The sequence below is a fragment of the Salarias fasciatus genome, chromosome 6, assembly GCF_902148845.1.
Source record: "Salarias fasciatus chromosome 6, fSalaFa1.1, whole genome shotgun sequence".
Lineage (NCBI taxonomy): Eukaryota > Metazoa > Chordata > Actinopteri > Blenniiformes > Blenniidae > Salarias > Salarias fasciatus.
In genome coordinates this window covers 30,774,312-30,790,274 of record NC_043750.1, presented here as the reverse complement: position 1 = coordinate 30,790,274, position 15,963 = coordinate 30,774,312, and the positions used below count along the sequence as shown (strand labels likewise).

The window sequence follows — 15,963 nt, the reverse complement described above, 5'->3', positions numbered from 1 at the left end:
GGTTCTGAACAGGTCAGCTTAGGGAGTTCAGGCCGTTGTTTTCAGTTCTGTGTTGCTTATTTTGGGGGAACATGTTTTTATCTATACACAAGTTTGTTTTTTTTTGTTTTTCTTTCAACACTTCACAGCATGTTGGGAGGGTTTTTTTTTTCTTTTTTTTTTTTCTGCTTTTGGCCTTCAAACAATTACACACCTGCCTTTGGAATTATTCCTTTTTTTTTTCTAATACATCTCTTTGCATTAAATGACTAACACTGAAAGATTAAGCTCAGTCAGGTTCATCAGTTGGAATATAAAAGGGATCCACCATCCTATCAAACGCACCAGAGTATTCACTCATTTAAAGTCACTGGGTTCAGATATTACCGTATATACCTGCAGGAAACACACCTTCGTACTAACGAACATTCCAAATTGAAAAAAGGTTGGATAGAACAAATATTCCACTCTAACTTTGGAGACAGGTCAAGGGGAGCTGCGATACTTATAAGAAAAAATGTTCCATTTATGCCAATTAATGTAATACCAGACAATAAAGGGCGTTTTATCATTCTATCAGGGAAACTCTATGGCAACCTAGTTGTACTTGTGAATATCTATGGACCCAACTGGGATAACCCTGAATTCATTTCTCACCTTATAGAAAAACTCCCTGACCTTAACTCACATTGGTTGATATTAGGCGGGGACTTCAACTGTGTGCTGCAGCCGATGCTAGATAAGTCTAATCCATCAAATAACCAAACATTGTCTAAATCGGCAGCACTTGTGTCATTATTCAGCCAATCTTACAAATTATTTGATCTCTGGAGACACGCAAATCCCACTACCAGACAATTTTCCTTTTTCTCATCAGTTCATCTTACATACTCAAGAATTGACTATTACCTGATTGATCACAGAGCCATCTCTTTTGTAACCAACTGTCAATACCATAGCATAGTGATCTCTGACCACTGCCCTGTGCAACTAGACATAACATTTCCAAATAGTCCTGCTCCTCAGCGTTCATGGCAATTTGACCTGCTATTGCTAAAAAATAATTCATTCACTAAGTTCATATCTGATCAAATAGATTTATTCTTGGAGATTAATTGTACTCCTGGGATGCCATACACAATCATATGGGAGTCGCTCAAAGCTTACTTAAGGGGCCAAATAATTTCATATGCAGCCCATAAGAAAAAAGAACGAACTAAACGCTCTACAGAACTGACAGATCAGATATTGCAAATTGACAATAAACTAGCCCAAGGTTCCACACCAGCGCTGGTTAAAGAGCGACTGTTGTTACAGACAGAATTTAACAACCTCAATATGAGACAAGCTGAACGTCTGTTACTTAAAACAAAACAAACATATTACGAACATGGTGAAAAAGCAGGAAAAATACTAAGCCATCAGCTCAGACAAGCACAGGCACGCAGCGCAATCCCTGAAATCCGCATCTCACCAAATTCGACCACCACGCATCCCCAAACTATCAACGACCAATTTAAACTGTTTTACACTAACTTGTATACGTCACAAGCCTCCACTAACCCTGCTGAAATCCAAGCGTTTCTTGCAGGGTTAGAATTTCGACAAATTGATATGGAGGACTGGGCCTTTCTGGATGCCCCGATTACTAGTAAAGAAATAATAGAGGCGATCAGTTCGATGCAGAGTGGGAAAGCACCCGGCCCCGGCGGTCTGCCCACAGAATTTTATAAATCATTTTCCACAAAATTGGCACCTTTTTTATGTTTACTGTTTCAGGAAATTATCTGCAGAGGACAACTACCCCATTCCATGACCCAGGCATCCATATCAGTCTTATTGAAAAAAGATAGAGATCCTCTGGATTGTGGATCCTATCGCCCAATCAGCCTTTTGTGCTGTGATTACAAAATCCTTACCAAAGTGTTAGCACACCGTTTAGAATCAGTTATGTCTAAGATCATTGATCCTGACCAAACTGGCTTCATTCCTGGAAGGCAGTCTTTTTACAACATGCGTAGGCTATTCAGTATACTTTACTCTTCTCATTCATCGGACCGGCCTGAAGTTGTGCTGTCTCTTGACGCAGAGAAAGCATTCGATATGGTTGAATGGAATTATCTATTCTCTGTACTTTCTAAATTTGGATTTGGCCCAACATTTACCTCATGGATCAAAATAATATATACATCACCAGTAGCTTCAGTACGCACAAACTCTACCAGGTCTAATTATTTTAATTTACACAGAGGAACACGACAGGAATGCTGCCTTTCACCATTTTTATTTGATCTAGCAATCGAGCCATTAGCCATAGCTTTAAGAATACAACAGGACATTAAGGGTATCGACAGAAATCAAATATCCCATAAAGTTTCACTGTATGCGGACGATCTCTTACTATACATATCTAACCCTACCACATCAATCCCTAAGCTCATTCATATGCTTCAGCAATTTGGTAAAATTTCAGGCTACAAATTAAATTTCTCAAAAAGCTTACTTTTTCCCATGAATCATCTTGCAGCTTCCATTGACTACAGTAGTTTCCCCTTCAAATTAGAACAAGAACATTTTTCTTATCTGGGCATAAATGTTACACGTACATATGAAGGTCTCTACGATCATAACTTCAAATTGCTTCGACAACGCACCAAACAGGATTTCGATAGATGGACAGTGCTTCCTACTACACTGGCTGGCAGGATCAACATAATCAAAATGACAGTACTTCCACAATTTTTGTATCTATTTCAAACAATCCCCATTCTACTTACTAAAACCTGGTTTAAAAAACTTAATAGCCTAATCACTGCTTTCATTTGGAACAAAACTACCCCATGAATTAAAAGAAGCAGTTTGGAAGTACCCAAATATAATGGGGAACTTGGTTTGCCTAATTTCTTATTTTATTATTGGGCAGCTAACATTTCTAAATTGAACTATTGGATCTCAATGTATGAAAATAAAAAAGGACCCACATGGGCCTCTATGGAGCTTGCCCAAAACTCCTCATTCTCACTCATCTCTATGTTAAATAGCCCCTTACCAGTCAGTGTTACATCCCTAACTGTATGCCCAGTGGTAAAAAACACTCTTGGGGCCAATCCCAATTCTACCCCTTACCCCTACCCCTTAGCCCTTAGCCCTACCCCTATCACTCTCCTACCCCTTTTAGAATAGGGCTGAGGGCTAGGGCTATCTTTGCAGCACTATGAATTGGGATACCCCTTGGCCCTTTAAGCCCCGCCGCACTCCTATAACAACAAAAAATTATGGATATTAGAAATGATAGAAATTACATTAGAAATTACTTTTATTTTTTTAAAATTGGTATTATTATTTACCTTATATTTCTTTTTGAGGTTCTCCCACTTTTTTGAAGCTTGCTGGGCTGTAACTTCCCCTTCCAAGCCATTTTCTTTTATGAATTTCCTAAAGTAATACAGATATATTTATATAAACACGTTTTATTACTGACATATTATAGCTTAGACGAATAATATAATTTACTCCCAATGTGTTTTGGCGCTGTATTTTGATTTCAAAAACTTTTCTTCCTTTTTAACCTCTAAACCAGGGGTCCTGAAATACAAATCTTGAAGGTCCACATTTGCTTTTTATATACAAGCATGGGTCCGGACTTCAGCGCCCTGTGGGAGGGGGGGGGGGGGATACCGAGGACTGCCGAGCAGTGCGGTGCGACGGAGTGCGCTGGACACACGCAGAGCGGCGCGGTGCAGAACGGTGCTCACACGGAACATGGAGCGTTTAAAGAAAGTTTTTTTTTTCTTTTTTTTTTTCCATACATTTGCCCTGGGGCAGCAGCGAGGTGTGCCACGGTCCGGTCGTGGACCGCGGTCCCGCTAATTGAGGAACCCGGCTCTAAACTGAATCAGCAGTCGGGTTTCATCGGGGGTCCCTGTGTCTAACATATTACGTTAAAAACATGATAAAGGATGACGTTAATTCAGTGATTAGTGCTCTTCATAAGTTACAAATTCACGATTGGAAACAGTGCTGCGCAGCGCTAAAACGTTAATCCATGACTGGGACACTGTCACGCTAGTTTATCTATAAATTCAGTGAAGCAAATACACTTTTTATAGCTTTTTAAATAGTATACAGAAAGCAATCTTACATTTGTGCGACTCCGTGGTGGGCGCCATGTTGTTTTTTTCTGGCCAATGTGAAACTCCGCCTACCCCTATTGAGAATAGGGAGCATCGATGCAGACTTCGCTGAAAGGGGTGAAATAGCCCTTCCCCTTACCCCTACCCCTATTCAAAAAGGAGAATTGGGATAGCCCTTAAGCCTCGTGAACGCGCATATCATAGGGGTAGGGGTAAGGGGTAGGGGTAAGGGGTAGAATTGGGATTGGCCCTTAAAATCTGGTTGCAATTTAGGAAACATTTCCACTTAAGCCAGTCAAGCATCTTCTCACCTTTAAAAAGCAATCGCTTATTCCCACCATCACAAATAGACACAGCTTTCAACTTATGGCACGAGAACGGCCTAGTTTTTTTCCGAGATCTTTTTATTGATAACACATTTGCATCGTTTGACAAATTACAGAAGGATTACAATCTCCCCAAAAACCATTACTTCAGATTTTTTCAGGTACGTAGTTTTGCCATGAAACATTTTTCATTTCCCACTTTGACATCCAAAAACACAATGGATTCAATTCTTGAACTTGACCCTGATGCTAAGAGAAAGATAGCTAAAATCTACAAGTTAATACAAGGTATAAACCCCGCTTCTTGGCAGAAAACTAAATTGGCTTGGGAGAACGATCTACACATCACAATCTCAGAGGAAACCTGGAAACACTCAACAGAACGCATTCATACAACATCCTTCTGTGCTAGACATGGCCTTATCCAGTTCAAAGTTTTTCATCGGTTACATCTATCAAATGAGAAATTGGCTAAAATATATCCAGCTCAGACCCCAAGTGCCTTAGATGCCATCATAACCCTGCCACATTGGGTCACATGTTTTGGGCATGCAGATCAGTGACTGATTTCTGGACAAAGATCTTTGAGGTCATATCCCATATTTGCCAGGTGAGAGTAGACCCTAATCCAGCAGTTGCGGTTTTTGGGGTGTTTCCAACAGGCCAACCCACCTCCCTCCAAGCAAATGTGGTTGCTTTCATAACTTTATTGGCTCGGAGGCAAATCCTGTTGCACTGGAAGTCAGTGAAACCTCCTTCATTTAATGAATGGGTTAGAGCAGTACTTTCTATGATTCCATTAGAAAAGCTGAGGTACAGTAAAGCTCGAGATAAATATATCAAAACCTGGACACCCTTTATAGAATATATTGAAAGTCTAACCCTCACTTGATGTCATATTTTGAAAAAAAGGAAAGACTCCCCTATTGATCATTATTATTATTATTTTTTCTTCTTTCTTTTTCCTATCTCCTCCCTGTGCTTAATTTGAAGGGTTCTTACCTTTCCATTGTTGTTATGTTTCTATGTGCAGAGGATGAACATGTGAAACACTAGATGGATAATGTCCCATGATGCTCCAATCTATGTATGTATGTGGGAATGTGTATGTATGCGTGTGTATATGTGTACATGTATACATGCATATGGATTTGTTTCTTTTTTCATCTTTTATTACTTAATCATTGTTATGTACCTCTTTTACTCCCCCCTTCTTATGTTCATATCAGTGTTATGATTATTACTATTTCTTTGTTTTATTTTACTTTTTCTGTAAGGCCTTGGGGTGGGCTTTGGGGTTGGGGGTTGTTCTATAAATTGAAAATTATAAATAAAGTTGGTTAAAAAAAAAAAGAACTGCACCACTCGAGACGATCCCTAGTCATCAGACTGAAAATCGTAACCTCCTCTGGGGGTACCGTCTGCTGCTCAGTGTCTCTGCAGGACATCAACATGCGGAAGGCGTTCAGGAGCAGTACCATCCAGGACCAGCAGGCTGTGTCACGGAGCTCCATCCTCAACCCAGTGCTGGAGATGTACCACCGCTGTGACAAGCCGCCGCCTCTGAACATCCTGACTCCCTACAGGTGAGCTCAAACCATGCCGTCTACATTCTGACTCTCTTCATGCCATTTGAAGCGACTCTCTGACTCCGCCGCTCTCGCATATGTGCGTGTAGGGACGACAAGAAGGATGGACTGAAGTTCTACACCGATCCGTCGTACTTCTTCAGCCTGTGGAGGGAAAAGATGCTGCAGGCCACCGAGAACAAACGGAAAGAAAAGCGACGACACAAGGTCATCATCACCCCTCCATCATCTCTCTGTTCATCGCTCCACCCTTCATCACCATTCCACCCGTCATCTTTTCACCCTTGTTGATGTAGACTCACAGACTCTGTTGTGGCTCCAGGAGCAGAAACACGTGGAGGAGTCTGCAGGCCGAGAGGTGAAGAAGGTGAGAGTATTGCTCGATGGCTCCAGTGCTTTTGTCTTCACCTTCTCAGCCGTGACCCTTCCACTCTACCGTTCTGTTTCTTCGGTCCTCAGGTCCGTAAAGCTCGGAACAGGCGGCAGGAGTGGAACCTGATGGCCTACGATAAGGAGCTCCGCCCAGATGCTCGCATCACGCCGTCGCCGTACCACACCTCCGACGGATCCATGTCACCTGACAGGTGACCTGACTCCATGTTCATCATGGCAGCTTAACGTAGCCAGAGTTTAGGAAGTTTCCAGCCACAAAGTGGCAAGTCTAGGACAAAACCAGAACATACAGGGACGGTCGCCTATAGATGGATTTCACCGGATTCGGTTACGTTGGTTTTCGTCGGTGAGAATAGTTACTTCTCAAGTTCCTAAACCAGCTGACACTTATGAAGAGTTCTTGGGGTTTATTAGGCAAGATCAGGCGTGTTGTTGGCATCAGAGTTTGTGATTGACATCTTAATAAATTTGCTAGCTATAGTAGCAGCGCTAGTTTTAGATTTGGAACCACTTATTTCACTGTCCAATAAAACCTGTACCAACAACCCATTGTCTAAACAGCTGAGGTGTTTACAGAGTCAAATCAGCAATTCAAGAAAGCGGGAGACCTCCACTACTTTCTTCTCTGTTGGTGTGAATGTTTGGTTGGACAGGTGTTATCTGTATAATCAGATGATAACCCCCCCACAAACAGGTCAACCATGTCAGAAGACCCCATCAGCCCTCCCCAACATGAGGCCCATGGACGTCAAGGCAAAGATCACATCACCGTGGCAACCAGCGGAAGCGGACAGACGCAGTCGTTGGACCGCGCTCTAAAACCCGCTTCTACTGCAGTCGCCACGGCAACGACCCGGCAGCACTCTCTGGGTCGCAACCAACTGCACCACCACCACCACCCGCCTCCACAGGGGGGCACAGCCAACCAGAATGGAGCACGGGGCCACACTGCCAAGGAGGCCAAGTATATACACACACACACACACACACACACACACATACAGATACAGAAACACACACCAGCAAATACGTATATTTGACCTTTGCCATCTGTCTCTGCTCAGTGACCATCAGATCCCTCCGGCTCCACCCCCTCCTCCCCCTCTCGTGCAGACAGCAGGACCCACGGCGTTCACCAACAGTACCGCCCACACTGCTGCCATGGCAACGCCTGCTGCTGCTGGTAAACAAGGTACACAAAAGTCTGCGTCACTCCTGGAGCTCTGCCGGAAAACCAGAAACCAATCAGAGCTCCCTTCCTTCGTTTTTCACGTCTCGCAGGTGGTGGCGCTGCCCTGTCCCGGCCTTACAGCCCCTCCCCACCCCCGCCTCCTCCGGCTAATTATGTCCCGTCCCCCTCCCGTCCAGGGGGTCAGGCCCCGCCCTCTGCTACGCCTGTGCCGCCGTTACCCACGGCAACAGACAACAGGAAGACGGCCAGTGGGATGAACGTGCCGATGAATGACGCTCGAAGCGACCTGTTGGCAGCCATACGCAGAGGTGACGAAGATGATGATGATGATGATGATGATGATGATGATGATGATGCATACCACCCTGTTTTGTGGGTTTGAGTCCCTCTCAGGGTTTTCTTCCAGCTTGAGGGAAGCTAACAGGCTCTGGTGTTTCTGGTTTTCTGCTGCTCTCAGGAATCCAGCTCAGGAAGGTCCAGGAGCAGCGCGAGCAGGAGGAGGCCAAGAAACGAGAGCCAGCGGGGAACGACGTGGCCACCATCCTGTCACGTCGCATCGCAGTGGAGTACAGCGAATCAGAGGAGGAGTCCGAGCCCGAGGACCAGGAGTGGTCTGACTGAGGAGGAGGAAGAGTCCCAGTCCGTGAGGAAGACCTGAACCAGATCAGCTGCTGTACCTAAAGTGTGCCAAGAAAAGCATGAGCGAAGGAATTCTGCTTAAAGACACTTTTCCCTTTCTCTCTACACACACACACTCTCACACACACCCATTGTAGGACAGCCCCTCCTCATGTTTTAGCCCTCGCTGCAGGACCCCCCCCCCTCGAGGCAGCTGAATCTATCTGTGGATTGTTGTGAGTTTGTGGATGGAATCAAAGTCAATATTTGGTATTTTAGCCGCAGCTCAGCCAACAGGGGCCGCTCTCATTGTATGCTTCACATTTAATGATCTTTTGAGGTATGTTGTGTTTTGGATGTTTTACTTTTTCTTTGTTTTGTTTTCACCGTTGATGAATTTTAAAAGTTCTGCTGAGATCAAATTAAGTATGACGATGTCTTTATAAAGATGAAACTTTTCAGTGTTTTTTAAATTTCTGCGTGAATGGCTGCCCTTTTTATTTGTTTCATACTATGTGACTGTATTTATACATATATAGAGAGAGAATTTTTTTGAGTATTTACTGTTTACCATCAGAATGCATGTTTTATTTCTGTTTGTTTTTGCATTTCTGTGAAGATCAAAGTCAGTGTAGTTATTTTTTCATTTGAACTTGAAAATGTTCTTCTATCCCTTCATTTCGTTGTTTTTTTCCAGTTTCAATACCTGAATTCATTTCATACTATATTTGCAAGGTAATTATATTTTGTATAAATGAAGTATGTCTTTATCGTACATGGAGCTTTACATAGTTGAGATGGATTGGTTGCTATGGTAATTGAAGAGTTGTCAGTGATGCATCATGTTCTGATCAATGCCGTTGAATCCACCACGCTGTGATTACGCTGCGGAGCACTGACGACGTGCTCGTGCAGTGACGACACCGCAGTGCAGTCTCGACACCATGGGGCCATGATCATGTTTTTTTTTAAGTTTCTGTGGTGACTTTTCAATTGCTGCTGATGCCACTGTAGAAGAGGGGCGTGAAGCTCTGTTCCGGTACCATCTGTGATTGGTTGTAGATATTGCTGTGGTATGTTAATGCATGTCGTTGAAAACATTTTGAGTAAAGATATCAAAGAGACTTATTTGTGTTTGAGTTACTGAGTATCGGATTACACAGAAACAAGATTTACAGTTTCTTTGGTATAATATTCTGTGTGCATAAACTACCAGGCTGTACCACAGGCTTTAACGGTTGTGGTTATTAAAACTCCCTTAAAAAAATACACGGTTGACCTGGGTGTTTTCACAAATTTCTAAAATCTTGGAATAAGTTGTGAGTGTCCAGGCAGGATTTAGAGTTCATCATAACAGAGACAGCTCTGATCAGTTACTTTTGATCTTCTCATGGCCTCAGATAAAGGAGTCGGCTCTGCTCCTGTTCTGTTAGATCTCAGTGTTGCATTTCATATTATTGATCAAAACATCTTACAACATAGACTGGAGCATCAAGAGACTTTATTGTCATTGTGCAGGTGCACAACGAAATTTGTCTGGAAGAACCCGACAATACACAGCAGTGCAGACTAAAATAAAAGTAAATAAAAAGTACTCTCACAAAAATATATAACAGTAATAAAAGAAGCATCAAAGTACTACATACAAACATAATAAAGTGGTCAGTGCTGCTAAAGTGGTCCAGTGTTTAGTAGGGTTCCGGAAGCAGGGAATGTCTGAGTGGTGGGGCGATGGGTGGGGGTTGTGATGGGGGCTCAGGTAATTGTCCTGGGTCTCCTGAAGTCCACAATGATCTCTTTTGTTTTGGTAGCATTCATCACCAGGTCACTGCCAGAGCACCAGCTGGCCAGGCGCTGGACCTCCTCCCTGTAGTGGGTCTCACTGTTGTCAGATATCAAACCCACTGTGGTCGTGTCATCAGCGAACTTTACAATCACATATAATCATTTTCATTGAACATAAAGAACAAAATGAGTTGAGAGGCCTGTACAACCTCTCTCACTCTTATCAATTTTATTCACAACATCACAGGTTCTCTTAAGCCATTTCTTTGTACTTTAATAATACCTTGAGTTGAATCACTTTATTTAAACTAGATCGTTTTCATTCTAACAAGAAGCTGGTCTTAAAGACGGGTTTGACTTTGAGCTCAAAGCCATCATTAACATGAACAAAGTGGAATCTGCCAGGGATATTTAGTGACCCAACAGTCATGTTGTTCTCTTTGCTCATTTAAGAAATGCTTAAGATTATAGCTCTCAGACAAGATCAGGACAAAGATTTGCATAGTCATCGACCTGTGAGTTTTTCTCCTCATTTGTTATGGAACTTCATATTTCATAATTTTTGTAGGATGAAATGAAATCCTAGTTATGAAACAGGCCTGCACATTTGACTCCAACACACTTAAATGGGACGAGTGACTCGTTAGTAGGATTAGGGTGTAGAATGGAGACTGCTTCCTAAAGCTGACCACACCCACTTACGGAGGCCTCAACCACCTGGTGTCTCTCACCATGAGCGGCGTCACCACCTGCCTGCGTTTCCCCGGCCAGCTCAACGGAAACCTCCACAAGCTGGCCGTCAACATGGTGACCTTCCCAAGCCTGCACTTCTTCATGCCCGGGTTCGCCCCCCTCACCAGCCACGGGAGCCAGCAGTACCGCGCCTGCTCCGTCCTCGAGCTCACGCAGCAGATATTCGACGTCAAGAACATGATGGCAGCCTGCGACCCCTGCCCCCACGGCCGCTACCTGACTGTGGCGGCCGTGTTCCGCGGGCGGATGTCCATGAAGGAGGTTGACGAGCAGATGCTGAACGTGCAGAACAAGAACAGCAGCTACTTCGTGGAGTGGATCCCCAACAACGTGAAGACGGCCGTGTGCGACATCCCGCCGCGCTGCCTCAAGATGTCCGCCACCTTCATCGGAAACAACACGGCCCTCCAGGAGCTCTTCAAGCGCATCTCAGAGCAGTTCACCGCCATGTTCCGTCGCAAGGCCTTCCTGCACTGGTACACCGGCGAGGGGATGGATGAGATGGAGTTCATCGAGGCCGAGAGCAACATGAACGACCTGGCGTCCGAGTACCAGCAGTACCAGGACGCCACCGCCGACGAGGGAGAGTTCGAGGAGGAGGGCGAGGAGGGTGTAGCCTGAGGCGTTGGAAGTCACTCATCGTTGCAATCATTTCCGTTACTCCTTGATTGATTGATTGATTGATTGATCCTTGATTGATTGATTGTTCCCTGATTGATTGCATTGCTCGTTGATTGATTGGTTAATCGTTCCTTGATTGATTGCTAGTTGATTGATTAAATTGTTCCATGATTCCATGTTTTCATCGATCCTAATGTTCTTCTGTTTTTTGCAGTTGCAATAACTGTATTGGAGGAAAAATGGCATCTTGTGAGGGTTTTTTTCTCTGTTTAGTAGTTTGCATGTTTATTGGAATTTAAAATCACAGATTTATCACTTTGAAAAGATTTGCTGACATCAACTGACATCAAAAAGCAGAATATTGAATTTGGAAAGTAGTTTCACTTGTTCATGCACAAGTTCCATCCAAACATCCAGTATAGCAATAGAAACACAGTTCAAAATCATCATACTGGAGTATTTTCTTTTGGCACAGGTTACCAGAAATGCATGGATGACGCTTACATAAAAACATTGTTTGCAGAATTTCACGTTATTACAGAATGGATTTTAAGACAGACACATGGCTGGTTGAAGAAAGAAACACTTCTGTCACGAGTAAAAAAAAAAAATTCAAAATGGTTTCACAGCCACAAATTACAGAAAGCAATAAAAATATAGTCAAGTTTAGTGACTTAGTCGATTTAAAAATGCACTACTTCACGCTTTGGGAATGAATGCTCTTCAGGTGCTACTGATCACCATTTATCCCAATGACAAAAAAAAGCGGTATGTTAGAATAAACCATACAGGTTAATCAGTGCTCAGATGTATATATTGTTTAATATTTGACATTGCACCTGAGCAAAAGTTTGCAAGACATTTCCAAGTGAAAATGGAAAAACTTTCATTGTGTTTTGGTTGTCTGTTCACAAGACTTATTGAAAACGCTGTTTCTGTGTATACAAAGAAAATTTTTGAAAAACCCTGAGGCTGCATCGATACGGTAACAGGCTGAACGCAACATTGGGAAAAGGCTCAGGTCCTTGATCTCCATGTAGACGTCAGAAATGTTGCTATGGCACACGCACGGCTGTTGCAAATAGTTAGGTACCACCATCTTGGAAAGTGGACGGCGATGCAGGAGTGCAAATCAGGGCTTCTCCTTCACCTTAAGGTAGAATTAGTCACTGAATTTTCCACAGATATCCAAACAATTTGATTTGTTAAAAACGTCACGAGTCGCTATGACACAGGATGCTTGGAAGTTTAAAAACATAATCCAACATAATATAACTGGAAAAGATGCTGGATTGTTGTCCCCCTTATGAATGTTCTAATTAAACCAGATGGTTGATTCACTTTTCACTGGTAAAGGCTAAATATAAAGAATAACATGGAGAGAGCTGGTTGTTAAATTGTGAAATACACCCAGACAGAGATTGAATCCTTCCACTCTGTCTCCTGTTCTGTCCGGTTCTTTCCATAAAACAAAGCTCACTTCACATTACTCCACGTATTAAGCAGCTGCTTACTGGTGAAATAACTAACTTGAGACCTTATTTTGGCTAAAATACATTAAACACATGAATTGCTTTTGTCCAACTGATCATGTTTTGTAACGCATCATGAACATTAACAGTAATTCTGTTTTTAGTTTCTTTTTAAATACATGTAGACTTGTGGATTCTTGGATGGATTTATCGAGCTCATTCCAGATTTCAGGACCTTTACATGTAACACTGAAGCTGGTACACTTCAGCTTTCGCCTTTTCCCTCTTATAAGCCGTTTTCTCCTCGTGTGATGGTCATGACTGAGAGGGGTCAGAGGAATGAGTCGACAAAGTCTAAGGTTTAGGTTATATACCACAGTATACACGATCGCAGCGTTGTGACGAGTGTTAATCTCTGAGTTTCAGAAGCTTATACCTATAGAAGAGAGGATCAGAGTGACCATTGAACTCTGCCCATGATATAACACGAATGACCTTCTTTTGTATAACTTGTAACTTCTGCAGATAGGTAGGATACGTGTTGCACCATATAACATTGCAATAGTTTATTATTATGCAGGACATGCTGGAAAGAAGGTTGCCAAAGTCAAATAACATTAGGGACTGTAGATATATAGATGGATTTGATGAGACAGATGTTGCATCCGAAGCTCTCCTGTTTTCTGGTATTTATTATGTTGAAAATCAATATTGATCAAAATGATATTTATAATATACTATAATATCCTGTATATATGACAAATTGATTATAAAATAAAAAACTGATTATAATAATGATACTTAAGACAATAGCTTAAAGGTCTAATACACGATTTTCTCGAAAAGACGAAGCCCCACGTCTGTTACTCACTTTTTGAACAACGCGCATGCGCCAGACCATCCGCCCGGCTCTCCTGCTTCTCCCAGGAAACGCGGAAGTGTACGAGCGCGATCTCCTCTTCTCCGGCGTGCACGGCTCTGTTTACAGTTTCTGCGATCCGCCTCGCTCATAAATAAAGCTTTTTTTTCCGAAACAGTTACAGTTTCATTATGTCAGACTCGCCATCCGTAAGTACTAGCTCAGAAGCTCACCGGCTACATAAACACTCTGAATGCGCATGCGCAAAAAGGAGAAGCTGATTGGGCGCAAGCACGTAGAACCGCCTTACGAAAGCAGCTCGTCAGAATGATTGACAAACAGACCCACCAGTTATTTAGGTGATCCACCCGGAAATTGAAATGTTGTATTAGACCTTTAATATTCATAATACTGTTGATACAATAAAATTATAATAGCAATATTAATTATATGGCAATAATAGATACAATGGCAATATAATAATGATCATCATCATCATACAATGAATCATATCAGTAATCTAATACAATATAAACCCTTAAACCAATATCTCAATAAAAGCCTCCATCAGCCTGAACAGTTTGAGTTCATTTTGTTTTATTTATGTCTGTGTCCTCCGTGTCTACCGTTTGTTAAAAAAAGAAAAAAAACTTAGAAGTTAAAAACTAATCGATTTATGATCACTTTTATGGTGAAAGTCATTTACTGTGCTGTGAGAGCGGACGTCCCCTCTGCAAGATGGCCGCCGAGTAGGCACTGCATGGAGGCGGAACAATTCAACCCGGAAACAAACTTCCGGGAAATTACTTCCGGTGTATTTGAGTTGCGAGAGGATGTAGTCCGCGAGCGTTCTGCGGTGTCCCTCTATTTTATGGAACAGAAGTTTGATCTTTATTCCTCCTGTGCCTAATCCCAGACTCGACGTCCTTTCCCCTCGTTTCCAAAATGTCACCGTGAAGACAGGAGTGCAGTCGGAGCAGGGGGGTCTGTATATCTTAATTCATTTGTTTGGTTGTTTTGGTTTATTTGCCCTCCTCTTGGATGCAGTTGGTTTATGGATTTGACTTTATGGTGCATCTCATGTACATATTTTTTTCACTGCGTTTCATTTGACAACTGCCGTAGACGAGGAGGGCCACCTTAAAATGTGTCTTCAAAAAATGAAAAATGAGATCACCTTTCACTACTTTCCTGTCCGTGAATGGAAAGGCACTGGACTTTCTGTTCCTTAAAGCTTAAGGGGTGAACTTATATATAAATAAATTAAAGTTCTGGTTAAACTTGAATAAAGTTCACTTAAAATGTATTGTGCAATACAAAGAATCTCACTTTTGACAAAAGCATCAAAATCAATGTAGTTAATGATTTTACTCACTGTAAGCTGCATTTCATTTCTACACTTGATTTTCAGGGTGCCCTTCGTTTGCTGACATGACCGCACCGATGTGGTGCCTGTCCTTCCGCCAGCCATATGCGGGTCTAGTTCTGGATGGGGTGAAGACTCTGGAGACCCGCTGGAGACCGCTGCTGGCCCCGCTGGAGAACCAGACCCTGGCCGTTCACATCGCCTGGCGGGACTGGGAGGGGGACGACTGGAGGGCGGTGCTGAGCAGCCGGATGGGGATGAGTGCTGAAGAGATCGGAGCACTTCTGGAGTCTGGGGAGCGGTTCGGACGTGGTGTGGTGGCAGGTCGGCGATGTCCTGGGTGTCCTGAGCCCACTAAATGTCCCTGAAGGCATCATGTGTGTTTTTTTTTTTGTTTTTTTTTTCCCCAGGACTGGTGGATGTGGGACGGACCTGGCAATGCCCCGCCTCCCTGGATGAAGAGGAGCTTGAGCAGCTGGAGCGCTCGGCCGTTCTGATTGGTCTGCTGGAGAAACACGTGACCCAGCTGTCAAACCCCCGTTGGCTGAGGAGACCCCTGAGCGCACGAGGAGGGCGCGATATCTGGAGCATGGACATACCCGTCAATCTGTTACCATGACAACAGGGACCACTTCCACTTCACAGTGTGCACATGGACACTGGATGGACTCATGAAAGACGTTTTCCCCAATAAATTAAAGCACTTATTTTTTCGACCATTAAATTTCAAGGAAAAAATTATCTTGTATGCTGGTGAAAAAAAACTTTATTTGAAAGTAAATTTTTTTTTTTTATATATACATTTGCCACACTAACCTTGCAGGCTAGCAGCTTTCCTATGGTGTCTTGATCTTTACTGGTGAACAAAATCAAAGGT

At 42.9% G+C, this 15,963-nt stretch overlaps 3 protein-coding genes across 3 annotated transcripts in view; all 3 read left to right on the top strand.

The window, feature by feature from the left end:
• LOC115389825 (wiskott-Aldrich syndrome protein family member 3-like) overlaps positions 1-8,376 on the top strand; it is an 11,170-nt gene extending 2,794 nt beyond the window's left edge. Inside the window, exons 4-11 of the mRNA XM_030093395.1 lie at positions 5,871-6,024; positions 6,117-6,234; positions 6,350-6,394; positions 6,487-6,611; positions 7,115-7,379; positions 7,534-7,612; positions 7,702-7,920; positions 8,070-8,376. Of these exons, the coding sequence (XP_029949255.1) occupies positions 5,871-6,024; positions 6,117-6,234; positions 6,350-6,394; positions 6,487-6,611; positions 7,115-7,379; positions 7,534-7,612; positions 7,702-7,920; positions 8,070-8,233 (1,169 nt within the window). The 3' untranslated portion in view covers positions 8,234-8,376. The remainder of the gene's footprint in view (positions 1-5,870; positions 6,025-6,116; positions 6,235-6,349; positions 6,395-6,486; positions 6,612-7,114; positions 7,380-7,533; positions 7,613-7,701; positions 7,921-8,069) is intronic.
• A 2,338-nt stretch (positions 8,377-10,714) lies between these two features.
• LOC115390635 (tubulin beta chain-like) lies at positions 10,715-11,401 on the top strand. Its single transcript, XM_030094559.1, has one exon. It carries the CDS (start codon positions 10,748-10,750, stop codon positions 11,387-11,389), a length of 642 nt encoding a protein of 213 aa, XP_029950419.1. The 5' UTR covers positions 10,715-10,747; the 3' UTR covers positions 11,390-11,401.
• A 3,141-nt stretch (positions 11,402-14,542) lies between these two features.
• Positions 14,543-15,827, top strand: LOC115390637 (uncharacterized protein CXorf40 homolog). Its single transcript, XM_030094561.1, has 3 exons — positions 14,543-14,704; positions 15,132-15,410; positions 15,497-15,827. Exons 2-3 carry the CDS (start codon positions 15,152-15,154, stop codon positions 15,703-15,705), a joined length of 468 nt encoding a protein of 155 aa, XP_029950421.1. The 5' UTR covers positions 14,543-14,704; positions 15,132-15,151; the 3' UTR covers positions 15,706-15,827.
• Positions 15,828-15,963: the final 136 nt, after the last annotated feature.